The sequence below is a fragment of the Stylophora pistillata genome, chromosome 10 (genome assembly GCF_964205215.1).
Source record: "Stylophora pistillata chromosome 10, jaStyPist1.2, whole genome shotgun sequence".
Lineage (NCBI taxonomy): Eukaryota > Metazoa > Cnidaria > Anthozoa > Scleractinia > Pocilloporidae > Stylophora > Stylophora pistillata.
In genome coordinates this window covers 21,155,504-21,181,500 of record NC_142528.1, presented here as the reverse complement: position 1 = coordinate 21,181,500, position 25,997 = coordinate 21,155,504, and the positions used below count along the sequence as shown (strand labels likewise).

The 25,997-nt window shown below is 38.6% G+C and overlaps 5 protein-coding genes across 7 annotated transcripts in view; 1 reads left to right on the top strand and 4 right to left on the bottom strand.

Moving 5' to 3' along the window:
* Positions 1–1,429, bottom strand: part of LOC111326017 (uncharacterized) — a 5,351-nt gene extending 3,922 nt beyond the window's left edge. Inside the window, exon 1 of the mRNA XM_088734610.1 lies at positions 1–1,429. This exon is cut by the window's left edge and continues 63 nt beyond it. The gene's annotated coding sequence lies outside the window, so the exon portion shown is untranslated.
* Positions 1,430–1,577: 148 nt separating this feature from the next.
* Positions 1,578–5,256, bottom strand: LOC111326034 (uncharacterized). The gene is made up of 4 exons (XM_022929960.2): positions 5,099–5,256; positions 2,930–3,183; positions 2,068–2,284; positions 1,578–1,888 (listed from the first exon to the last, which is right to left on the bottom strand). The coding sequence occupies exons 2-4, from the start codon at positions 3,137–3,139 to the stop codon at positions 1,662–1,664; spliced, it is 654 nt and encodes a 217-aa protein (XP_022785695.1). The 5' UTR covers positions 3,140–3,183; positions 5,099–5,256; the 3' UTR covers positions 1,578–1,661.
* Positions 1,888–19,062, top strand: LOC111326008 (acyl-CoA synthetase short-chain family member 3, mitochondrial). 3 transcript variants are annotated; one of them, XM_088734596.1, is made up of 19 exons: positions 1,888–2,019; positions 6,710–6,854; positions 7,087–7,170; positions 7,658–7,762; positions 7,862–7,993; positions 8,484–8,624; positions 8,803–8,883; positions 9,663–9,758; positions 11,559–11,669; positions 11,995–12,035; positions 13,213–13,316; positions 15,931–16,026; positions 16,537–16,600; positions 16,712–16,793; positions 16,900–17,022; positions 17,167–17,266; positions 17,356–17,468; positions 18,101–18,163; positions 18,401–19,062. In XM_088734596.1, the coding sequence occupies exons 2-19, from the start codon at positions 6,726–6,728 to the stop codon at positions 18,488–18,490; spliced, it is 1,755 nt and encodes a 584-aa protein (XP_088590722.1). In that variant the 5' UTR covers positions 1,888–2,019; positions 6,710–6,725; the 3' UTR covers positions 18,491–19,062. The 3 variants fall into 3 exon arrangements, with proteins under 3 accessions (XP_088590722.1, XP_022785668.2, XP_088590721.1); XM_022929933.2 differs by lacking the exon at positions 1,888–2,019 and adding an exon at positions 6,052–6,446; XM_088734595.1 differs by lacking the exons at positions 1,888–2,019; positions 7,862–7,993 and adding an exon at positions 6,052–6,446.
* LOC148722208 (uncharacterized) lies at positions 9,860–11,545 on the bottom strand. The gene is made up of 3 exons (XM_088736090.1): positions 11,397–11,545; positions 10,699–11,020; positions 9,860–10,499 (listed from the first exon to the last, which is right to left on the bottom strand). Exons 1-3 carry the CDS (start codon positions 11,543–11,545, stop codon positions 10,386–10,388), a joined length of 585 nt encoding a protein of 194 aa, XP_088592216.1. The 3' UTR covers positions 9,860–10,385.
* Positions 19,063–21,098: 2,036 nt separating the features above from the next.
* On the bottom strand, positions 21,099–25,330 carry LOC111326005 (uncharacterized). The gene is made up of 3 exons (XM_022929931.2): positions 24,963–25,330; positions 23,944–24,212; positions 21,099–23,519 (listed from the first exon to the last, which is right to left on the bottom strand). The coding sequence occupies exons 1-3, from the start codon at positions 24,976–24,978 to the stop codon at positions 22,209–22,211; spliced, it is 1,596 nt and encodes a 531-aa protein (XP_022785666.2). The 5' UTR covers positions 24,979–25,330; the 3' UTR covers positions 21,099–22,208.
* Between the last annotated feature and the right edge of the window lie 667 nt (positions 25,331–25,997).

The following is a 25,997-nucleotide window of genomic DNA, read 5'->3' as shown; positions in this document are numbered from 1 at the left end:
TTTCTTTTTTAAACTGCCCACCCAACAGCTGCTCTCCTCAGCATTTCTGGAATGTTTGTAATATTGGATCCCCTTTTATCTTGATGCAATCACAGTAGAACTACTTTCTATCATTAAACAAAAAAAGTTTTATTAGCACTTAAGAAAACACTAGACTCTACTGGTTCCCCCTGAAAATGAAATACACCAAACTAAAACAGGATTAAGTAAAATAAAATTAAATAGGAGAAGATAAGTAGTTTATTTCACAATGATAATCTAATTTGCGAGTTTTCAAAGGCAAATGAAAAAAGATTAAAGCAAATACCTCTAGTCTTGAATGGCAGTTCAGGAGGAAGACTATTTGCATGGAGTATGGCTATTTGTATTCATATAATAAGCTGAATTTTATACGCATTTTGATTGCTTTATTATCAGATTATTACGAATATTGGAGGACAGACGTAGAGATGAAATCACCATTAACCACCTTTTGCTTTTTATTACATAAAACAAACAGATTCTATGTTCCGTGGGTCTGTTCAGTAATAGAACACAAAAGATGTTGAAATGTGGCATGGTAAGAACATCAGCGACGCACTCGACTGCGCCTTGCTTGCAATGTTTTTCCTCTTACCACACTTTGACGTCATCTGTGGTCTATCTTTGTATAGACGCACGGTAACATGGAATCTATTTATCAATTACAGCGCAGGCAACCCAAGCTCACTACTAGAAAAGCGGACATGACTCTTACAGTTTTGCGCAACGTTTTATATTTATAAAGAATTGTATGGGATGTTATCGGTTTGCCTTAAAAGAGAGAAAAAATGTCTTGTTTTGAAATAAATTGAGCTTACCTTATTGCCTTGTTGTTTTCTTTGTTGATTACCAGCGTCTCAGGCCATTTTGAAGCGTTTTCGGCGAGTTAGCGATATTTTAGTGTTCAACTGCTAAAAAAAGACAGGCTATAAGGTAAGTTCAATTTATTTCAAAACACTGAGACATTTTTTCTCTCTTTTAAGGCAAACCGATAACATACCATACAATTCTTTATAAATATAAAATGTTGCGCAACGCTGTAAGAGTCACGTCCGCTTTTCTAGTAGTGAGCTTGGGCTGCCTGTGATTACAGAATGTCGTCCCGAAGGTAACTCAAAGCAACCGATGAAAAAGTATGGTAAGACCCACACCGATGCAATAGTACCCAAGCTTAAGACCTCTGAGTCCCAAGGCTAGCACCCCGACCTATTGAAGACATTAGTTTGCATTTCCGTGCCTTAACAAACAAGAACTTAAACGGTGCGAATAAAATGACTTGAAACTGAATAGTATGATACTGTATTTTGATAAACTATAGGACGACGTGCTGCCGCTTGAATATTGGCGCTAAAAGAACCAAAATAAATAATGTTTTAGTTTTCCTTTACTCAATGTGATGGATTACCTCGTTTCTTTTCCGTCTGTCGTCGATAAGGGGGGCCATTAAGAAAGAGCTCGGCCGGGAACGATGGTGGTTAAAGTAATTTAGTATTTGCAACTGTGACTTCTTTCAGTTGAGATTTTTCACTGTTTACCGTAACCAAAAGCTACAACAGTTTTTATTCAGTAAAGCAGTTTTTATTCTCTTTATTATACTATTAAACCGACAGCTTTTGAGCTATGAGCGTCATGAGGACGCTTCATCGACGACCTTCCTGTTGCTGGTATTCAACACTCCTTCCTTCCAACTTCATCAAAAGCTGGTTAGGATCATAATGAACATCAATTGATTTGATTTTTAGGTTCTCGTCCACCTCGGCCACAGCCATTCCATACATTTCAAGAAGTTCGCCCGTTGGGGCCCTTTCTTTGTAGGGGCCCGTCCAGTGGGCCCAATGGCGCCACGAAAAGGCCACTCGTGGGGGTCCTACGGGACAAAAAAAAGCGACATCAGTGGAACTTACGGATACATAAAGGCTTCTTTGTGATTTTTGCAGCCCCGTCACATAAGACGTTTCATCGCCAATAAGGAGTATCAATATATACCTCGCAGACTTGGTAAGTTGTCACCAACTTGAACAAACCTTACAGAAGTCATTCACTAACCTGAAAATACTTCCATCAGTTCCCATGGAAACCCTTGATTGAATGCAGACCTGAACGAATCATGTGATGTTTGAAACGAATGAGTGTTGCAGTTGTACAGCGGTTGGTTTTGCATAAGTGCGTTGTAGTTTCCCTCCTCAATCAGTTCCTTCAAGCAAAACGAGCGCTGGTTGTTTGCCCTAATGGTGAAAGCCTCTGTGTCAACACTTTGCCAATCCTGTAGCCAAGAAAAAGAAAAAAATAGAATGAACAGAGACAGTGAAAATGATTGAACTTTTTCTCAATGATAGTCCAAGTTGCGTTCGTGCTTAAAATACAATATTATAGATTTACTAATCGAAACTAATCTAACTGCAGGTTCGTCTCATGAGCTTTGCCTCCGCAACGAAAATAATCTAGTTAATGTTTTCATTACAACAGTCACTGTACATACATAAATTAAAATCAAACGCACTAATATCATCCATTTATTTTCTAAGTAGGCACTTAAAAAACTTCAGTTGGCTTTTAATGCGTTGTCGTCACAGTTCAGTTGGTGTGTTCTGATATCCACCAATTCTGACTGAGAGGTTAAATATCATTTGATTTTGTATTTCTAAATGAGTTTCACAAATACGTTGTGTCATGCTGACAATCAGTGTTTCATTTATTTACCTCAGATTTCAAAATTTATGATTCTCTTTTGTGCTATGATTACTAGACATAACACGCCAAATAGTTGACATCAGAATGAAGTTTAATTGAATTTTAAACACATCACAACATTGAGAGAAAAAGGACGATTTTGCTCTTTTGAGGGAAAGACGTTTTAGCAGTAACTTTTCGGTAATTGTGAATCAGAACAATTCTCATCTATATTTACCTCAGTGTTAGTTTTATGCGAAGCTTCCATTTCCCATGATTTCACCAGATCCTCAACAATCTTTTCTAACGAACCTTCCTTATGAATTCTTGTCCTACCCTCTAAATAAGCTTTATTAACCTGGGTGAAATCAGGTTTCCCTTCACGCCATTGAATTCCCGGATCCTCCATGAATTTTTGGCGAGGACAAGCATAAGTGATATCTTCCATTGCTCAAAATCGACAGTGGTGTCTGGTAATTACGTTTCTGTGAACTAAAATGTTTAGGTTTAGAACTTGACGTAAAAAATGTTAAAAGAATATCCCTTGGGAAACCATCATAATCTCTTTTCCTACAATTCGTTGGTTTGTTATTCGCTTTGGAAAATAGAGGGTATTTTAAATGAGTGTCGTAAACTAACAACCAAAGTTATCAGCAGCCAATCAGAACTCGGAAAAAATTTTACAATGAGCTAATGAGAACTGAAAGCCAAAACACGCAAAATTCCTTAAAAACGCGAGTGGCCGAGTAACGATTGGTTTTTGTTTTGAATCTGATCGGTTGTTAAACTGATGCAGGTCTTCTGAGCCAATCGAAGAGGGAAATTAAGCAAAACCAACCTAACCCGAATTACTTTCAATACTTCGTTAAAGAGTATGCTCCAATTGATTTGCTGGTCGTCAATGACAAACTCGGGCGTCTCGCATTTCAGCATCTCTAGGCTTTCTGTATAAACCTTGTTGATCCCAAAGATTAACATTGACCGCCGGAAAAACTGTTAAACTTTGACTTTCGGATAAAAGGGAAAAAAGCTACGCTTCGATAGCTGGGTTATTACATATTGATTGCTGTGCAATTAGGGTTACGCTCCAGTTATTTTTTAAGTAGAAGGCTAATAACCTTGATACAGGTAGGGGAAGAATAAAAAAGAAATGAAAGAAAATGAAAAAAGGTTGCCATCGCAAAGGACCAAACCCTGGACTCCTCGCTTGGGAGGAGTAGTGCTACCCATCGCGCCAAGTTTTACTCATTTATTCAAAAGTACTTTTCATGGAATAGACCAGAGAGTTAAAACGTGACCTTTCTTAATAAAAAGCAAAGTATGACGTCACTTCCGTAGCCTCAACATCTCACCCTGAATAATTCGTTTTCCGTGTTCAGCAGCTCGCAGCCACTTTGATTTGTTCGCCGTTACTATCGTGCCTTAAATTTTACTCAGACCAGTCCGGATATAATGAAAAAGAGCCGCGAATCGAACATCATAATTCAATGAAACTTCGGAATATAACCCCTCATGCAATAACATAGTTTGTATTCTAAGTTTGACCCTATCAATCAATGTCGAATTTGATCAATTTGGGTCGGCCCAATAAAGCTTCATAGGAATCAACGTCAAATTTGATCAATTTGGGTTGGCCCAAAAAAGCTTCATGGGAATCAACGTCGAATTTGATCAATTTGGGTTGGCCCAATGAAGCTTCATAGGAATCAACGTCAAATTTGATCAATTTGGGTTGGCCCAATAAAGCTTCACAGGAATCAACGTCGAATTTGATCAATTTGGGTTAACCCAAATAAGTCTTAGATTCAGCACATGAGAAGTTCGACGTTTCAAGCAGACTTAAGAACTTGATTTGAACCATGATGGCAGCATGGCGTACGAAGATGACACTGACAGATGCACCCATTCATTTAAAGTGCATTCATTGACCTAAACTTGACCGCGAACTCACTGCTGTATTTAGAAAGCACTTTTGTCAAGCCCCGTACCAACCTAAGTGCTAAATTTTTGGATGGTTCAGTTGGAAACTATTGGCCTCAGTCGTTCCATGCTTCATGGCAGGCAAAATTATGAATTATGAAAAAACTGTGCATCAGTTCAAAGGATCATTTCAAAGTGTTATAATTATGTAGAGAATATTCCTCAGGCTATGGTAATAGTTTATGAAAAAACAAACTCCTTTACTTAGTTTACTTCAGATAATACTTTAGCCGATTGACCGATAAAAGATACCGCCAATTGTACTGATTAGTTATGTATATTTCAAAGTTCTTAGCTGGAGAAGATTGACTGATAGTTGATACCACCGATTGGTACAATAAACATCAGTTAACTTCGTAATAACAGTTTGTCACCAATTACAACTTGCTAGCAATTGCGATAACTATATATTTTGAACAGTGCTCACCTTAAACAACGTCGAGGGACGATGTCGAAGATATGAAAGAAGTAACCAGCGAACGGGCAAGACTTTCTTTCTTATACAACCTTGGAAACGTCTTCTTTCCTCAGTATGAACGTTAAAATATTTCTAGAATGTTTGTTAGATTGGACCCTTTAATTTCTTCAAGGGTGATGGCTCAAGAGACCGTACATTCGGAATGACGTCATGGGACTAATTTTAACCCACACCCTTTCCCAACCATCACCATTTGTTAGCTCTAGGCGGTCTGCAGAGTAAAACACTGCCAAATTAATAAATCGCAACACCAAAAGGAACTACAACTCTGCAGAATGACATCTTGAGGTAACTTATGGGAAAGGTTGGAAACGAGAGTGGATTGAAATTTATTTCATGACGTCACTCTACAAGTTTCATATTCCGCATAACTTGTACCATTCCGCAAGTCCTGCGTGCCACGGCTTCCCAGCGTCGCACCCACGGCGGGATTTGGACATGTAGGTTACAAATGAGATCGATTTTGATTTTTTCATTTTGAATTAGTACCAACTATTTTCCTCTAAACTTCGTCTGAGACAAAGATCTGAAATGGCATGCGTGAACTAGTGGAGTCTTGAAGTTTGGGAAGCACATTTCGAATAATCTTTATATCCAGACATGCAGTAAATGGTTTGAACCCGGGGGTAACATGTGAAGGTGTAGTCTGATCGTCCGGGTGAGTGTAGTCCTGAGAAGGACTGTTGTCGGTGGTAGTGACTGACGTTTCGACAACCTGTGCGGAAGTCATCATCAGAGTCAAGTGAATGATCTACTGACAACAATCATTCACTTGACTCTGATGATGACTTCCGCACAGGTTGTCGAAACGTCAGTCACTACCACCGACAACAGTCCTTCTCAGGACTACACTCACCCGGACGATCAGACTACACCTTCATATATCCAGACTGTTACCCAGCCGTGACCGTGACTCATTAGATTGTAACGCAATCTGAATGTCCTCCATGGTTGCAGTTTGAAAGCTGCCAGCAAATGCGCCTAGAAAAATGTCAATGTCACGTTTTATCCAGACTACAAACCGCTTGACTTTATTGCAAAGAAAAATTTCCCGTCAGAATCTATGGACCTCTTTGCAGAATGCAGCGAGAAGATCAAACTCATGTTTACATGGTCTTCCAATCCGCCATTTTCATAGCTCAAAACGGAGGCAAAGAGAGCTTCATGAATACGATGAGGTGTTCAAGAAGTCTATCGAAGAACCAGAGGAATTTTGGGCAGAGTTAGCAGAAGAAATTGATTGGTATAAGCCATTTACGAAAGTTGTGGACAATAACAACCAGCCTTTTACAAAATGGTTCGTGATTCCCGTTCATACCATATATCGTGTCATGAAATATTGTTCCAACAAGATAAGTTGAACTCAACTGAATGTTCTAAATCGATAAGATGTCAAGAGAATGATAAGATTTTGAAAAACCAAAAAAAATGTTGCGCTGAGTTCCATAAGTTGGCGGTAATTATGGCGTTTTCCCCTCTTTTAGTCTTAATACATGTTATTGTTTTTGTCACTAATTGACATGCACGAGAACGATAATTGAGTTAAAATTTTCATCGCAGGTTTGTCGGTGGTGAGATGAACACTTGCTACAACTGTCTTGATCGACATATTGAAAATGGAAGAGGGAAACGAACAGCTTTGATTTACGACAGTCCATTGAGTGGCAAAGTAGAAATGTACTCATATGAAAACTTACAACGTCTAGTAAGCACAGCTGGTCGAGTACACAACTTAGTGCTATGATAACATTATATTTTCCCAAATTTAAAATGAAATGAACGTGTATATTGGGTCCAGTTATCGTTTGGAATTTAACTTTGCTGATAAATTAACTCGAAAGTTTATGCGTCACCTCTGAAACTTCTTTCTGTCTCTTTGTCATTACTGATCGAATGATAGTAGCACAGTGTATGCTGAAATGCACGTTTGTTCCTAGGTTGCAAAGTTTGCTGGTGCTCTGGCACAATTAAATGTTGGCAAAGGAGATCGAGTTGTTATTTATATGCCAATGATTCCACAGGTAACTTCAATTACAATGAATACATCTAGCATAGCTGAAAGAGATTCAGCATTACCCTTGATTAAATGTTTCAATTTAGGACTGTAACTGTGGGTGCCTAATGTTGGTCCACTATTGACTTTAGTTGGAGAGGTCTGTGTTTTGAGACATGGCTGGGTCATTGCGTTGTGTTCTTGGGTGAAACAATTTACTTTCAAAGTGCCTCTCTCCACCCAGGAACATAAATAGGTACCTGCAAAATGTCAGGGAAGCTGGATGAAATGCTGAGGGTAACCTTGTATCCCATCCTTGGGGGAATGGTGATAATCCTAGATGAAAAGCGTAGCTCAAGTACAGACTTAAATTATGACTGAAATTTGGTGTTTTATTCATGCTCCCAATGTGCCTTAGTTTCTGTTCATTTTGCCTTAAACAAGAAGGTAGCTCCTGCTTTGCAAAGGAAAATGTTTGGACTAGCACAGTATTAAATTCAGAGTTTTCATTCCAGGCTGTGATAGCCATGTTAGCTTGTGCTCGACTTGGTGCTATTCACTCTGTTGTATTTGGAGGTTTTGCAGCCCAGGAGTTGGCAAGGAGGATTGAACACGCTGAAGTAAGTAAACAAATTCATACATTGTATCTTCTTGCCACCTGAGAAACTTGTATCACTGTTAAAGATTTGTATATCAAATTTGTTTGATTTTTTTCATAGCCACGCATTGTGGTGACAGCATCCTGTGGTCTTGAGCCAACTCGTTTGGTCTATTATAAACCACTGTTGGATGAGGCAATAAAGATGTCAAAATTCAAGCCGTCAACATGTGTTGTGTACCAAAGAGACCGGGTAAATGTCTCTTACATCAGCATTAATTGTTTGATAAGTTATTTGATTCAACAGATCATTGAACGAGATTGAACGAGATTGATAGATTGAACGAGATTGAAAGATTGAACGAGATTACGGTGATGTGGTCTGGCCTGTTTACTGGGAATTGGGGGGAGGGGGCATCTTTAAATAAGTTTCCTTCGATTGTTTGTAAACTGCAGATGCAGTCCAGCCAAAGTTCCCCAATAAGTGTTGTGATGCGCATTTGATCATAGCCACATGTTAATTTGCGCAATATAAATATTAAATTATTATTATTATTATTATTATTATTAACAGAACTTGACTAAAAATCCACTATATATTTGTATCTTGTGGTTACCATTAGTTATACGCCAAGGGTTAACATTCCCATTCTTAAGATATTGTAAAGATAGGCAATATCATAACCATACAGCTTATGGTAATGTTATCAAATAAATCTATCATTTACTTTCTTTTTACGTAGTGTTCAGGGGGCATTATCCCAGGGCAGGACATCAGCTGGGATCAAGTGATGGAGAAAGCACAGCCCCATGACTGTGTACCTGTGCTTTCAACTGATCCTTTGTATATTCTCTATACCTCTGGTACCACAGGTGACCCAAAGGTAATAAGCTCTCTACAAATAATCTTAGGTCCATGACCTCTCTCAAAATGTTAATTTTATGTACCAAAAATTGATAAAATTAGGAAATCAAATGCTATTAAATAATTAGATCAAATTTTGCAATTGTTAGATACAAACTCTGCAATGTTGAAATTTTTCACTGTATCTGTTCACACAGGGTATTGTGCGACCAAATGGAGGACATGCTGTAGCTCTTAACTGGAGCATGAGAAATTTGTATGGGATTAATCCTGGAGAGGTACAAGTGTAACTGTAATTATGATAATTTGGCAATATCAACAGTTATCAGAGCTGATGAAGGGGTAACACTCGAAACGTCAACTTTTTAACTCTTTATGGTGGCCAATTTACAATTTCAACTTAGTTGATATTACCAAATTACCTTGTTACCCCCACCAATGCAGCACCACAGTTTCTTTAGAAACTTACCCCCTTTATTCATTTGTAATTATGATAGCTATTAGTTGCAATATTCATATAAATTATTGAGTGACACAATTAATCAGGGATTGTAATTGTTTTATTTTTTAACCCAGCCTTGAACTCTCAGGATCTAATTTTTAATTGTCCTCTCTGGCTGCTACACATTTCCTTGCAAATTAGTTGTGATAATTCGGTGTTAGGTCAAAATAAAAACTACTACCTAATAACTTCAGTATTCTCATCACCTGTTTGTAGGATAATGTATGGATATTATAGGGAGAAGTTACATCTCAATCACTTGTGGGAGTTGAAGAGTTAATTGTCTAAGACTAATTAATGAAACTTGCACCACCTTCTCAGCTAATCAGATTCAAAATTTGATTTAAAACCAGTTATGAATCCTGTGCTTCAGGCAATTAAGATGTTGTTCAGGATGTCATTGACCCTCCAGATGTTTACCTTTGCTCTGATTGGTTGTGGTTATTTCTTTGGTTTTGGGTTTTTAAAGTTCAGTTGGAAACCAATCCAATCCATCTACTCTTTATCCCCAAACTAACCTTATAATCAAAAGTTCAAATTTTTTTTACTGTTAAGGTGTGGTGGGCTGCATCTGATCTTGGCTGGGTGGTAGGTCATTCCTACATAGTTTATGCTCCTTTGTTGTCTGGTTGCACCACTGTTTTATTTGAGGTAAGAGGTAATTCTTTCTGCCTTTTATGACCCATATACAATCAGCTAAGCTGACTGTTACTCTTTGCAAATGTTTTAAAAACTCCAATTTAGTGTTAAGGTTTTTTTTTTTACAGTCACTTTTACTGTTTTTCAAATTCTTACAGGTCAATTTCATCCATGTTATTAAAAATAATTGTTACATCCTGGGATGAGGTGTGGATTATTAATGACATTATACTGTTATCCTTGTTACAGTGGGAAGTAGTATCCATCCTTTAAACAATTAGGGGCCATTTCTTGAAAGTCTCAGTAAATTTACAGCCTACCCAAAATGATATTTCAAAATATAAACCAAAGGAAATGTGGGGCACGTCCCAGCTAAAAAAACACTGTTGAATTTCATTAGCTCATATTTGTGCTAACATGGAATGCACATTTTTGAGACAGTTAACTTGTGTAACGTTTGGGAAACAAGCCTCTCAGGGCCGAGGTACATTTCATGGAGGCACTCATTTCCCAAGGGAAAATTAGTTGGACAAGTCATGTTAGTTCTTACAGCTTAGCAGGAATTGAAAACTTTGTGAATTTTTAGTATTTATCTGAGATGTAGTCGTGTATCAATAGAGAGCTACTTGCAGTTTCCAGTCACAGAACTATTTGTTGATCACAATTCTGTTTCTTTTTAAGCTGACTTCTCAAGAACTGGATGTGTTCCCTTGTGTTTCTGATGGTCTCTAACACTTCTTTATAGGCAAATTTCTGTAGAAAGGATAATTTGCCATCGGAAGAATTTTTAATCGACTGCACAAGTTACTTTCATCTTTTTACCACAGTATAGGGGCTCTATAACGGCTCATTTTTTCAGAGCTTCTGAAAGTTTGTAAGTGATAATAATTTTTTGAGGAATAAATAGTAAATTTAGAGAACCAACTAGTTTTGGTGTAACCGCCATTCGTACCTTCATGATCGTTTTGGCCTTCTTTTCAGCTTTCTTTGATAATTTTTTGGCCTTCTTGTGTTCGTCTTTTGAATTCTTTGGTGACGAGGGAAAACAAAACTCGTCTTTGCTTTGATTCTTCGTTTGTTGTTGAGGTGCATTCAGTGGTTTAACTGTCAAATAGTCTCGACCACACGTCGCTCGCTTCTTGAAATTAAGCACTGGCTCAAGTTTTTTCATCATTCCGAGGCTTATGGACGGACCAATTTTCTGAAAAAAGAAAAACCGTATCAAACTTACTTTTTCATTCCACGGCGAACTGACTGGTATATAACACTCCTTTTACTGGGCTAAAAAATGTTTTATTGAGAGTCAACTCAAATTGACCTTAAATTTTCCAGATGCCATCGTGAAAGATATGAAAATGGCTTGCTTCTTTTGAAAAAGGGTTAATACTTTTTTTATAAATTTTAGAACATGCCGAAAGCAAATCAGATGTTTTCGACAGACTAATTTTCGTACGAGTTCACTAACGATGTGACCAAGTCAACATCGTAAGAAATATTGACAAACAAACCTTCCCATTTTCCCGCCAAATTTGCACCAACGCCACGTCGAGAGCAAATAAGCACGAGAGAAGGTTGGGAACTAAATAATGACGTTTTAAAAGCTTCCCTCTTTATTTAGCTTAGCTTTCAAGTAATCTATTGGATATTTACCTCGACGAACTTGTTGTTGGGAAACCGAACGCTTCATGTAACCTGAACCATGGAAAGAACTGAAAGTTCCTCTGTGGGCATGGGATTATGTCTAAGGCAGATGGATGAGAAGGTCTACCCCGCTTAACATCACTAAGAGTAAATGCCATGTTTATTTTTTAGGGTAAACCAGTAGGTACTCCAGATGCTGGGGCATTCTTTAGAGTCATCGAACAACATAAAGTTGTGAGCATGTTTACGGCGCCAACAGCTATTAGGATCATTAGAGCAGAGGTAAACTTGCCGAGTTATTCATTGTCATAGTATCCCCCCATCTTAGAGGGAGGGGTGGGTAGGGATGTTGAACTCAGAGACTAATTCGAATGAAGGTAGACGGTGTGAAGTGTGAAGTGTCAAAAAAAAAAAAAAGGAGCTTAATGGCTCATCCCTTAGAGCAGTTACTGAACCCATCCCTGGAATACCTGATCCGGGCCCACTCCATGGACCGCTAGTGAGCCCTTCTTTGTAATGGGCTTTGCGCTATTGTTCAACAATTGAATTGTCATTGATAGAGTCGTTACAATGTTCTTCCTAATGTGTTTCGGTTTGTTCTTAACAGGACCCAAACTGTGAATTAATTAAAGAATACGACTTGTCACAGTAAGTGTGAAGTCTAAAGCCATCCATGAACGAGAGAGTACAATTAGGAAGTAAACAAAACACTCAGAAGGTGTCAGGAAGATTCAGACGAGAGAAAGACAGGTTACCACCAAGTTGATTGGAACTCAGTTGTTCCTTTGTTAATTCTCGATCAGTTAATGAAAGAAGCTAGTCAAAAGGCATTGAAACAAGCACGTGACTCTGATGTTGCGTCTCCTTCCTTTGAGAGACCATCGAAGAGGGTCCCTATACTTTTTACGTGGACCCTTTTTTTCTCGAAAATCGTGATTTGATTTTTTTTTCGTGAATCATGATTGAAGATGATAAGATCTTTTTATGTCCATGTGAACTAATTTTTTCTAGATGAACGCGACTTAACTTGTGAACAAAGAGCTGAATGAAATGTGATTCGCGAACCAACTTAGTTTTGCGTGATGAATTCCCTGCTTTTTTTGTTTTGAAAATGTACGTATTGTTCTCAAACGGCTGGTTTTGACCAGGGTTTTGGAAGGACATGGACTTCTTATGGATCGATACATAATTAAAATTTTTTTTTTTATTTATATGTAAAACGTGATCGTGTCAAATTTCGCGTAAAAGGGAAAGAATCTCAGTTGGATATTATTAGTGATGCGCGAACAGGCCAAATATTTTTACGTGAATGAGTTTTACAAAGGGGTAAAGGGAACCCTCATTGAAAACAAGTACGCATTCCTTCACTTTTCGTTTCGCCACGAATAGAAATAGCAAGAATTTATGTAGCATTATAAAAGTAAAGCAGACAGATACGATACGTAGTTACTCACTTTACCCACAGAGATTAGTTAGGTTTAGATCATCTTTATGTACAGTTGACGGCAGATTACCTGCGCTGTCTATGATGTGAGTATTTAGCGTTGAAGCCGTGATTGTACACAAACCGTTTTCAAAGCTCTTTTTTTGGCTTAGTATTGTTCCTTCCAACCTGTCGTGCGCAACGATTGGAATGGCAACGTTTCGCCGTTGCAGAGACATTTTGTAGTTTTTTGAAAGCGAGTGTTCATTTAGTACTGAACGCAACGAGAACAGTTAGGTAGCTAGCAGCGCTCAGTGAAATGTGTCTAGGTTTCATTCCTACCAACTAACTATCTATCGAGCATATTATTTTTATTAATGTTATGTTCCTTGTACTCATCAGTTTTCGCGAATTGTTCGTGGCTGGTGAACACATGGACAAAGATACCATGCAGTGGGCCAGGAGGGCCATTAGTGCACCGGTTTATGACAACTGGTGGCAGACTGGTAGGTCCTTTGACGGAGCATTCTTTTATCTGTTCAAGTTGGAAAAAAAAATTCAGATCTTTTAGCTGATTTTATGTGGTAGTAACTTCGTTGGCGGGTAAAGCAATGTTTTAACTGTAATTTGCCAGTCTTCTTCAGGCAAGAAGGTCGAATAGTTAACCGGCGCGGTCCTCCCTGTCGTGGGATTAAGATTTGTAGTCTACAGTCGAAACGTTGTAATCGCACAAGGGAAGTGACTTCATCTGGAGACATTTTCGAGTATCGATCGTGTTTCCACACAGGGGGCCCACACAAGCGGCGTGTCTGGTCGTTTGTTCGAAATATAAAGAGTGATGTATGGGAGAATATTGAAGAGTCGTAATATCGTAAACTTATAGCGAGGAATGTCTATGTTAAGGCTCAAAATAAATGTACAGTATAGTATACAGTATAATATACAGTAGATACAGTCAACGCAAAATCTACCAAATCGCTCAAATTCGCCATTTAGAACCACAGAAACGACAATACACCGCAAGTGAGGTAGGTTTACATTTATTTTGAGCCTTAACATAGACATTCCTCGATATAAGTTTACGACTCTTCAATATTCTCCCATACATTTCTTTATATTTCGAACAAACGACCAGACACGCCGCTTGTGTGGGCCCCCTGTGGTTTCCATAGAGATATCGAGAGGTCTTATAGAGGTATTAATGAGCCACGTCTGTGTAATGTTCTTAATTAACCTGTGTTGACTCCTTGTTGGCGCTAGTATCGGCAATGTTGAACGTCTTCTATATGGCGAAAGCCGAGAAAGAGTGATTGGTAAACTGAAGTTCGATCATCCAATAAAAAAAGCTGTTTCACATCAATCAAGAGCCCGGTAAACTGGAAAAGATCTGGGTCAAAAGTCATTCGAAAGGGGTTAACGTTAATCTAAGATTAAAAGTTAACCTTGGCTTTCATTTCTCATGTAGAGGAGCGTATATAAGCTAAGGTTTTATTGGGCTTTATCTCAATTTGACTAAAGGGGAAAAAATCCAAAAGAAAAATCACTTTGCAGAACTATAAATCGAAATTAGAAATTTACACTAACTTTGGGCTAGGTTAATCATGTCCTGAACAACCCAGCCCTGAGTCAGATGGAACCAATGATTCCTGTATTTAACGATTTGATAAATTTAGAAGCCCTTTTTTGTTTTGGAGAGTCCACCACGGACGCCTTGATTTATATCCTACAGGCGATACATGAGGCAACAGATAGCGGGAACTGTGGACTGAGTTAGAATGTTCTTTGCTGATTACTCAAAGGCCGGGCTTTCACTTGATTGATCGTTCCATTCTTCTCAAGGAGTTGGCATTTTTCCATATAGATACTGTGTTAATTAACTGGATTAGGGCCTTCTTGACTGAGAGATCGCAAGCTGTAAGGATTGGGAACTCTCTGTCTGATTGGAAATCACCCAGGGAAGGCATCCCGAAAGGGACGAAACTGGGTGTGATTTTGTTCGCTGTGATGACCAACAATCTTTTGCGTGACTGACATTTAAGAATTAAATTCGTTGATGATACCACGGCATTGGAAATTTTAACAAGGAATGGTAATTAGCTTACTAAATGTAGCTGCCAATGACATCCACAAGTTTTCCATAGAACACAATATGAAATTAAATCCGAAAAAGTGTAAAGAAATGTTATTCAACTTCATGCAAAATGATAATTTTACTACAAGACCAAGTGTCCTAGGTAACAACTCAGTTTAACATGTGACAACTTATAAATTACTCGGTATTATTATCAGTAATGATTTAAAGTGGAGTGAGCATATGGATTATATTTCGAAAAAAGCCTCGAAACGCCTGTATTCCCTAAGGATTCTAAAAAGAGTTGGTGTTAATAGAGGTGAAATCCTTAAGGTTTTCCTGACAACAATACTACCTATATTAGAATACGGTGGGCAAGCCTGGCAAGATATTCCTGAATTTCTTTCTAATAAGCTGGAATCAATTCAAAAGAGGGCTCTACATATTATCTATCCATGCCATAGTTATTTAAATGTCCTTTATACTACTAACCTTGACAGCCTGAAAGAAAGACGAACTCAGCTCTGCTGTAAATATGTTCAGAAGTTGTCTAAAATATCCCACCCCATAAACTTTCTTATACCGAGAACAGCAACGAGTGATCATAGTTACAACCTTCGATCCGGCGACAACAACAGAAGTATTGTTTACGCTGATAGGAATCGTTGCCGGACCCAGCGTTCAGGTTCCTTTATCTCTTTTAATAGTGAATATGCAAACATGTAAATAGTTAATTAAGAAATTTTTATTGTTCTTATAGTAAATGTAGTTTTAATTAATTATTGATTGTAAATTTAGCCCTTTAATTTAGTCAATTCTGCAATGTGGCAAATAAACGGTAAATTATTATTATTATTATTATTATTATATATCGCTTTAAAAGTGTACACGATGTATCGCATTACTTGCTTAAGCAATTTTGATCTGCGGTATACAAATAGATATAGAGGATTTGCTTTAGTGTTTGATTGCAAATTAACCACAGATGAATGGAAAAGTTATCTTAGACATAAACACTTAAAATTTCAGCTTTACTCTGTTTAATACAGAAACTGGCTGGGCCATCACAGCACACGCTGTGGGCCTGGGGCGACCCATGGATGAGCATTTACAGACAACTGGAAAAGCAGTTCCAGGATACAATGGTATGTGAACAGAACTTTGTTCAAATTGTTGATTTTGTTATGAAATCCCATGAAATGCCTCAAGTAACCATTTTTAATGAACCAAGCCACTGTTGGTGCTCCATTCGGCCTCGAGCAGGGTAACCGGAGAAACCACACCCACAGATTAGCACGTCAGACTTGGTATCCAGAGGTCTGGGTTTTAACCCGGGCTTGGGCTTAGTGTTTTGCTCTAAGACAATACATTTAGCTCTCATAGTGTCCATGAAGTATGGATGGGTGCCGTAAAACTGTCAGGAATAATGGGGGGATACCTTACGATGAACTGGCATTCTATGCAGTGGGTTGCAATTTTACTCATCGTTTCCTTCTTCAGAAGCCGGCATATAACCTAGAAAGATAGGCTTATCATAAGGTTACGTCCCTTTTTTGAATCGACAAGACACAAAACATAGGTGAAATATTGATGAAACCGAATAACGTCTGATTTGCCGCTCATTTAGAACAGTTGAGTGTACCGTCTGCTTTCAGTGAAAATACTCAAGGAAGACTTAACCGAAGCAGACCGGGGAGATCTGGGCCAAGTCGTTGTCAAGTAAGGCCGAGCTAAATGATCTTTCTTTGATACAAGGTTTTGAATTTGTGATTTACTACATGTCTCCTTGTTTGATACAGAGGGCTATAGAAGGGGCTCTTCTCATTTTAGGCTTCCGCTTCCTCCTGGAACAATGGCGACCCTTTGGAAGGCTGACGACAGATTCGTCAAAACATATTTCACTAAATATCCGGTATGTTAGCACTGTACACCTTCGTAAGATAACATGAATTGTCTTGTTATTGGCCAGTATGTTGATACGTCATCTCTTGCTTCTGTTATGGTCTACATTCTGTTAGGGATATTACGACTCTAGTGACGACGGTGTTATGGATGACGATGGATTTGTGTCAATCATGGCACGCACTGATGACGTCATTAATGTAGCAGGCCACAGGATCTCCACTAAATCTCTAGAGGAGGTAAGACATTCATTGCTTTCATGCTTCATGTTTTTTTCAAATGAAAGTGTCCATTTACCAAGGTTGGCATGTTCGTTTCGAATGCTTCTACCACAATAAAACTTATATAGTCATAATGTTGTTATTTTCCTTCTGTATTCTTAGGGAATGATTCGTCTCGATTTTGTGATCGATGCAGCATGCGTTGGACTTGAAGACCCGATTAAGGGTCACTTGCCAGTTGGATTTATAGTCATCGATAAAAGTATGTAAATGAGTTACTGAAGAAATAGGGCGAGGAGATGGTTATTCTTTTTAGTTCAGTTGAATTGATTTCTCTGTTTCATCCCAAAGCGAGTGGTGTTTCCCGAGAAGATGCAATCGAACAAGTCATTCAGAGTGTGCGTGAGTTTGTTGGTCCTGTGGCGGCATTTAAAACTGCTATTGTTGTACCAACTCTTCCCAAGGTATGTCAAAACAATCATACAGCGAGTAAACTGTCATTGTTCTTCACTTTTATCATCGTTGCAGCCTTGATACAGAATTCATCTCTAACGGTATAATGTGCATCTCAATACTTGTTAACCTGCTGCTGATCAGAATACCACTTCAGGACGAAACTCTAGTCTCCAGTCATACAGACTTGAGATTTCGGGCACATGTATTAGTTTTGCTATTCATCGTCGTGACTTAGGGAGTGACGGAATGGACCTTTATTTCATTTGACTCCCCACCTTGAAATAAGAAGGCGATGATTTATATTGATCAACCTCCACTCCAGTATTAGACCTATTAGAGACCCCTTGCTAGCTTGCGTTGCTCAACGCCTCAGTCATACTTTCCCGTGGGCAATTAGAAGCACGTGCCGAAGCTTATCAGTGTACTGTGGGCCTGCTCGCAAGCTATATTCTGGCTTGAGAGGATGTTAATATTCCAACAGAGTGGTTTAGAAAATTAAAGCCATTTTGACTCACTCAGTTTTTCAATCGCTGAAAACGTTCTTACGGTTTCAATAAACCCAGCAGTTCGTCTGTGCTGAACTACTGTGGCACGTGTTGGTAGGTAAATGAAGACTTTTCTTCCTTCCCTTTACCTTCAGACCCGCTCTGGAAAAACTGTGAGAGGTGTTCTTTCCAAAATCCTTCATGGCAAAACATATAAAGTGAGTAAATTTCGTTTGTTCTTTAGGAATATTTTTTTGTATGTTTTTTTTCTCGTAACGCAAAGATCCTCATTGATGATTTTCTGTTTGCGGAGTGGTTCGTGACATCGAAAAACCCTCGTTAGAACCAGCCACGAATCAACCATTCTACTGCTTTTAGCATATATACTTACCCATACATGATATTTTTTGTTGGTTTTTGGTTTCAATGCAGTTTTTTCCTCTTAACGTCTATAGATTACTCCAACAATGGAAAACCCGCACGTTTTAGAGGATATTGAAGCAATTGTACGCGAAGAAGGAATCATTGAAAGGACACTGAAATAGCGAAACGGTTATTCTGCAGAATGTAGGAAACACTTAGGAAATGACATATTTTAGTTTTGATAGATCGGAAGATTATTAATAGAAATTATATAAACCAACCAAACAAATGAAGTGTATACCTTCATTAACCCGAAGAGTGACTTTCACACAAAGATATCGATGGGAACCATAAGAGCCATAGTTACGGATAGGGAGTCAACGAGTTTATAAAGCTTTATTAGCTGAAGCGCGCGGAATTCTACGTTTCAGCTTACTTCTAGCCTTTTTTTTTTTTTTTCGCTCTCCATCACCGTTCAATTGTATTTGCCATATGGGAACTCATTATATAGAAAGTAGCGCTGTTGGACCATTTAACTCTGGTTGGACGGACGTCGTGATTGGTTATTAAATGTCTCTCAGTTGCAGAATGTCCTCAAGAAGGGGGGGGGGGATGATAGGTGAATTACTCTCCCTTTATATTATATCGCTTCTCTTTGAAGCGAAGTTGGCAAACAACACGAATGGCAACCTACCTGTGAGTATCAAAACAGATGTAGCTGTACGGAGAAATAATAAAATATCATGAGCCAAAATGGTAGAAATGCCTTGCACTGATAACCGTTGGGCGTCATTCTCGTTTCTGGAACGCCTTGAACTGAATCTCGTTTTGCCTGTTATCTCGAAAGTACTTTTCTCGTTCATGTCCTTCGCCGTTTCTTCTCCACGCGCATATCAGCTTGATTCCTCTCCGCTTTTAGACCTCCTTCTCTTTTGTAACTTTCATATCTTATTAGAGACGTTTTTGCGTTGTACAGAATCCTTTTGTGTCGGACTAAACAATTGCAAAAGTTGTGGAAAGCAAGATAGTGAACCGGCAATCTTCCCTCGCGTTTACCATCTGGGGACTGTTTTAACTTCAGAAACCTTTATGATTGTTAGTAGTTGAAAGTTATCATTTTGAAAATTGGTATAGTATTTCATGGCGCCTTTGCCTTTTAACTTACGGTAATGATTCGATGCAGCACCCGGGGCGCCTTTCTACTTTTGGTTCCTCAAGTTAGGGCGCCTATTCGAAATAGGGCAGTTAGAGGGGATGGGGCACTCATCGGTATTTCTTTTTTGAGAAACACCAGGGTGCATGTGCAAAACGGAGTATTGATGTTTCTTCAAAAAGGATCAAGGAGACTGGAAAACGCACTTGTTGTCCTTGGATCCTTGCTTCATGGAACGACCAACCAGGCAATCGTCACAGAATTTTATAACGAGGTCGTTGATTTGAAGGAGTACACATAAACATAACAGTTGAGAAACTGAGACGAAGATCAGTGTTTTTCTTACGAGGCTTTACGTGAGCACGGAAGAGGAACCACCGCTGATCTTAATGTACATGCACTATAACAGTGCTATCTCTGAAACTGAATGGAAGCGCTTATTCTAAAACAAAAACAAATTATGGGGGGGGGGGGGGGGCTAGCAAGTCGTTTGACATTTCTAAACAAACATCTGATGTTCCTGGGAAATGTAAAAGAACCCTTCGATGAAGAATCTGTGAACATTTCTGACTGCTGAGCACTTAGTCTATTTTAGACCATGCCCGGCTGCCGGGCATTATGGACCTTTAAATTTTAGCAAACCACGACCGGGATGGCAACAAGGACGTGGCAAAATAAAAGATCTAATGGGCAGAAATAGCTAGCACGTGCAACTGCAAAGCTTTTCAATTTCCATGTGGAACTCAACGCTGCTTCGATACGTTACCCTGAAGTTAAGGTGTGGCGCCGTAATCGACGTCTACCTTGCAAAGCTTTTCAATTTCCATGTGGAACTCAACGCTGCTTCTATACGTTACCCTGAAGTTAAGGTGTGGCGCCGTAATCGACGTCTACCTTGCAAAGCTTTTCAATTTCCATGTGGAACTCAACGCTGCTTCTATACGTTACCCTGAAGTTAAGGTGTGGCGCCGTAATCGACGTCTACCTTGCAAAGCTTTTCAATTTCCATGTGGAACTCAACGCTGCTTCTATACGTTACCCTGAAGTTAAGGTGTGGCGCCGTAATCGACGTCTACCTTGCAAAGCTTTTCAATTTCCATGTGGAACTCAACGCTGCTTCTATACGTTACCCTGAAGTTAAGGTGTGGCGCCGTAATCGACGTCTACCTTGCAAAGCTTTTCAATTTCCATGTGGAACTCAACGCTGCTTCTATACGTTACCCTGAAGTTAAGGTGTGGCGCCGTAATCGACGTCTACCTTGCAAAGCTTTTCAATTTCCATGTGGAACTCAACGCTGCTTCTATACGTTACCCTGAAGTTAAGGTGTGGCGCCGTAATCGACGTCTACCTTGCAAAGCTTTTCAATTTCCATGTGGAACTCAACGCTGCTTCTATACGTTACCCTGAAGTTAAGGTGTGGCGCCGTAATCGACGTCTACCTTGGCGTTGCCGTCCTGACTACTGAAGGTCTCTTTTAGTCACAGCAAGAAACGCCTCAACGCTTTTCTTGAAATCTGCTAGAAATCTTAGCGGCATCACGACACGCGAAAAAAATTGAAAAAATAAGAGACCTGCTTAACTCACAATCGTTTGCAACCGTACCGTCTGAACCGAGACACTTTTTTTCTCAAGGAAACGCAGTTAGGAATATATTTTATTAATGTTCACAAATAAGATAGCTTTTAGGTTTTCAACCACATTCTCAAGTTTTGGATAAAAAATGTAACTTACGTTTGGGTAAGTGCAATCTTACGAGGCTGAAACTGCTAAAACTAAATAAAATAGAGTTGAGTTATTATTTTAACCAGACAAGCACTCAGTTCTGAAGTGTAGGGAAACACCTTTAAAAGCTAATTTTATCTTATAAGTACATATTATTCACGAGAAATATTATTGCTTGCACACACTCCATAGCACACAGTTAACTGAAGTAAAAGGATAAAAGTATGATATTGTTATGTTACTCTACCTGTTCTGTAGAGCAACTAGAAAATTACATTCTAACGTCTATAAAAAATTTGTATATCCAATGGTTTGTAATAATGGAAATATATATAATAAATTGAAAAATATTGACGAATTTAGCTAGTAGGAAAATTGCAAATAATAGATTGTCCACCCTTGCCTTGCTGAGTTTGCTTCACAGCTAAACTTCTCCAAATGTGGTCAAAATTTTACAATGCTTTGACTTTTTTTTGCTTAATTTAATAAGTAACAAAGAATGTTGAGTAAAAGAAAGATTATTGACAATACAGAAACCGTTGAAAAAAATTTATATATTAATTTTTTATACATATTGACCTAGTATATAGGATGTTTACAGTAATTGTTGCATTTATTTAGCTGAAAAAAACCTGTCAGTGAGTTTTTATTTTCTGCATCTATAGTAAACTTTTTCCTTATTTTTGATTCACTATGACAAATGAATATTATTGATGATGGTTCAGATTGATTCTAACTAAAATGTTCAAGAAAGTAATATGTATGGTCCATTTCTGCTAAAAAAAATGTAGTATGGTTTATACTGAGAGTAATGATCAGAAAAAACATTGCACACTGAAAAAGAAGCTAGAACTATGTAGAGAACATAAAGAATGAATTACAGTTTGCTGTAACACTTAATTTTAAAGCTGTAATATTTTTCATCTTTCTAACTATTGCAATCTAAATGGTTACTTTTGTCATAACCCCATTAGAATTTAATAATTTGATGAAATTGTTATTTTGTACCAGATAAAGCTAGACCTCAAAGTCTTGCAAAATCAGTATCATACTCATCAACTTTCTTGTCCTGATTTTTGCAGGTCAGACCAAGCCCTAAAGATTTACGACAGCTCTGTGGCGTACTACACACCTTACTGTTTGCAAACCTTTCAGGAGAAAACAAGAATCCATAATCCACTGTCCCTTCCTTAAATGGTGAAAAGAATCCACTGTCTGAAGAGAATTGAGGGGGTGTAAAGCCTGTGTGACCACTGTTATTATAACCTGGGGGTGAAACCAGTAGGGAGGCCAGGAAACTCTGGTTGTCAAGGTTTTTTGTAGGTGTGATCAGTGGTTTTAAAGGTGATAAACAATTGAAGTCATTGTTATTGTGTTTGCAAAAGATGTGTCCTGGTGATGGCATTTCATTGGCTTGTGAATTGATGGCAGCCAAGGTGAGCTGAGGGCGTGGCCGAAGTGGAGAGCGCTTGGGTTGTTGTAAATCTTGCTTTCTTTGCACACATGAAGATTTTTGACTCTTACTGTAAGGTTTACTTTTACGTTTGTTTGCTCCAGTTTTCTTGACATGCAGAGCTAAAATTCCAGTTTTCTCGGTTTTAACATCAGCAGTAGAAGGACTCTTGCAGGTCTCCTCACTCCTGATTGATGCACTATTTAAACAATTTTCTGAAGAATTTTCATTTTCCCTCTTTTCAATCTTGCAAAGGGCTTGTTCTACTGTCACAGTTGCAGAATTGTTTTCACAGTTTTCTTGCAATACCTGTGTCACTGATATTGAACATCCTGATCCTATCTCTTCCTCTGTAATTGCTATTTCTGAGACAATTGTTTCTCTTTCCTCTCCAGGTTCTTCAGATTGAGGAACTGGCTGAGAAAACTCAGGGTTTGTAGTTCTTTGAGCTTCTGCTGCTATGGGTACAAGAGTGGGACTTACTCCAACTGCTGTAGTATTTCCTGCGGCAGCTTGAGCAGCAATTTTTGTGGCCATATTCATGTAAAGCTGTGTTGGTAAAATCACTACTGGAATACTACCAGGCAATCCATTAACTCTTCCATCTGTTAAAATTTGAACACCCCCCTGGTTCAAGAAAGTGTCAGTAGTGAGCCGATCCGCTGATGGTTTGGGGAGAATTGGTCGCAGTCCCTTTGTGTTTGATTGCTCTAAGGTCATATTTTGGTTGATAAGTGGCTGCTGATGCTTCATGACTTCTTTCATGATGTTCTCTTTCCCTTCTGGTGATATGGACCAGTAACTTCCTTTTCCAGGGAGATTGGATGGCCTTTGGGCCTTGAGGAAATAGCTGTGAAGTGATAAGTTATGACGAATGGAATTCTGCAAGACCAAAATTTTCACAGTGGGTATGTTAGACAAAAGATGTATGAGTTTTACTGGTAACTGTTCTTTAGAACTAGCACCTAGTGGGAACCTCTCTAGGGCAGAATGGGTGACTATTGCATGGAGATTTCAGTAGGGCTTGGGTACACACGAAATGAGTGCATCATTATTACACTGGGTTGAATAATCATAGTAGAGACACAGCTTATGGTGGAGGCTTGAAAGTGTTGCTTCTGGCCCTGAGTCAAATGCTCCTGTTTGTGGTATTTGTGCAGAACTAGGATTGAAGATTCTTTTGGAAAATTAGCACTTCTCTGTTTGAGCTAGGTATACAAGCTCAACAAAGCTTAGAAACATCATCATCCATTCATGATAAGCAACAAATTTACATCAATTTATAGAATGACAAAAGCACTATTACCTTCCATGCTTTTTTGCAGTTTTTATAAAAAGGGAAATTATTCTCTATCCATTTATAAATGTCTTGCAATGTCATGCGCTTTTCTGAAGTGCTGTTAATAGCCAGTAATATGAGTGTGGCATAAGAGAATGGAGGCTTGGGATAAGGATCCATACGTGTTGGCTCCCCAGTTGTGAGGTTCTTTTGTTTCGTCTCCAACAGTGGATTGGATTCCAGTTTACAGAGCCACTGTATGTTTGTCAGACTGTCATCAAGAGAAGAGGTGGTATCTGTATAATCAAGAGGATCATTTCATTCAAAATGCAATTTTATCTGGTTCAAAATTCTAAATATATTGTTAGTTTTTATTTGGGGAGGGGGGCGTAATAATTACCATCTTTAATTTGATCTGATGAGTACGCATTTTATTTTTACCGGTACTGTCTTTCCTTATTAGATCTTAAGAGCAGGAAACACTTCGGATAAAGAGAAACTTATTTCATTCATACAATGTATTCTGACTTACTAATGACACTACAAGAGTAAAAAATCTTTGTTTCGGGAGAGTTATTCAAGAAATACAAATAACGCATAGTAATTAAAAGTGACATGAATTAAACAGAACACCAAAGCTCGAGTAGAGGATTTAATAGAGTACATGTATTTGACCATAAGAGGAGAAACTGAAAATCTTATAAAGAAGTTTAAAGATAAGAGATCGCGAGTCATTTATTTTGTAATCAGTCGGTAGAAAATCATATCCATGCACTGTGTAACGGGGTGAACGTGCCGGGCTATCAAAAGTGAAAGTTATTTGAGTTTCAAGAGAAACAACGCTAAATAGAGACAAATGTTGCCGTTATTTCCTAAATATCAAAATGACTACATTGCTTTCTAAATCCCAAGCTCTAACTTTGCATTCGGACTATGCTACTGTAAACAAATAGTGTAGTTTTCGTGCGTTAGATTTCGATGCAGATTTCAGGGTAAGTTTCAGACAATGTGGTTTAATAATTTTAGATAAGATAGAATTTACTTACGCTCCTTTGAAAACATTGTTCAACCTTTAATCTCAGTGCATCTGCCGCAGATTGCAAGAGAACCAGTGATTTTCAAAAAGGGTTCGAACCAACGTGCTCTTGATCGTGAATGTTGAACAGTTTGAAAATTTGTCTTCCGTTGAGCTTAAGCCAATCACAGATCGGGACTACAGCCTCTTTCACATGTAGCATGACACTATCCCAGCACTCCTCACGGTAGGTGAGACATCGGACCGATCATACCGTAAGTGCGTTGCATCATTGTAGCGTTAATTTGACTTTGAAAGCGGTAGAAATCGACAGATTTGAGTGATCATTCTGTAACAGTTAGGCCGTTTCTTTCTCCTTTCACTATAGATAGATGTAATTTGATATATTCTGAATGTGTCAAAGTATTTTTTTTGTACATGTCTGCCTCGTATTCAGCTTTCCTAGATTTGTTGTACGTCGTAAGTTAAGTCGTAGTTTGAAGTCTTCAAAAATTTGAAAGGTCACTTTTCACGTTCTTCAAAAGCTCTGACTAAACGCCCTCGAACGGTACACGTATTTTATGGATTTTGAGAGATAGTGTTCGAGACTGGTAATGGAGCGAAACCAAACGGCCTTGTTGGTGTATTGCGTTACATGGCGTTACTACTGTGAGGTCATTTTCCATATTTATTTAATCGTGTTGTAAATCTACTAAAGCCAAATTAACTAATTGCGAGTATTGTATGGTAAATCAACCATCTTGATTGTTGAATTAAGGACAGTTGAGGTGGAGCAAAGAAAGGGGTCGCTTGATCAATGAATAACTTTACCTTTATAGGAGGGGTTACGCGCCGCAAATTAAGCCGGAAATCAACTGTTGACAGTTGATAGGTGTTGCTAGGCCTGTGCGACTCCTGCCATTCGCGAGCGCTATCCTCAAAGTGCACCTCTTCTTAGGCTACCTCTTTATGAGGAGTTAGGGTGAGTTTTAAGATGTCATTTCCCCGTTTGTATGATGTTCGTGAGGTTTGGAAAAGCCAGCTGAGATTGTGTTACAAAATGCAA

What these genes read in the sequence shown, in the direction of transcription:
- LOC148722208 (XM_088736090.1), bottom strand. Translation starts at nt 11,545, where the DNA reads ATGGCATTTACTCTTAGTGATGTTAAGCGGGGTAGACCTTCTCATCCA. An exon ending in CCAACAACAAGTTCGTCGAG is followed by an intron (nt 11,021 to 11,396) that starts GTAAATATCCAA and finishes TTTAGCCCAGTA; the next exon opens with AAAGGAGTGTTATATACCAG. An exon ending in AGGCCAAAACGATCATGAAG is followed by an intron (nt 10,500 to 10,698) that starts GTACGAATGGCG and finishes TCCTTTCTACAG; the next exon opens with AAATTTGCCTATAAAGAAGT.
- LOC111326005 (XM_022929931.2), bottom strand. An exon ending in ACTGCAAAAAAGCATGGAAG is followed by an intron (nt 23,520 to 23,943) that starts GTAATAGTGCTT and finishes TTGGTCTTGCAG; the next exon opens with AATTCCATTCGTCATAACTT.
- LOC111326008 (XM_022929933.2), top strand. Translation starts at nt 6,139, where the DNA reads ATGTCAATGTCACGTTTTATCCAGACTACAAACCGCTTGACTTTATTG. An exon ending in TGACAACTGGTGGCAGACTG is followed by an intron (nt 13,317 to 15,930) that starts GTAGGTCCTTTG and finishes TGTTTAATACAG; the next exon opens with AAACTGGCTGGGCCATCACA. An exon ending in CCACTAAATCTCTAGAGGAG is followed by an intron (nt 17,023 to 17,166) that starts GTAAGACATTCA and finishes CTGTATTCTTAG; the next exon opens with GGAATGATTCGTCTCGATTT.
- LOC111326034 (XM_022929960.2), bottom strand. Translation starts at nt 3,139, where the DNA reads ATGGAAGATATCACTTATGCTTGTCCTCGCCAAAAATTCATGGAGGAT. An exon ending in CGCATAAAACTAACACTGAG is followed by an intron (nt 2,285 to 2,929) that starts GTAAATATAGAT and finishes TCTTGGCTACAG; the next exon opens with GATTGGCAAAGTGTTGACAC. An exon ending in ACTGATGGAAGTATTTTCAG is followed by an intron (nt 1,889 to 2,067) that starts GTTAGTGAATGA and finishes TTTGTCCCGTAG; the next exon opens with GACCCCCACGAGTGGCCTTT.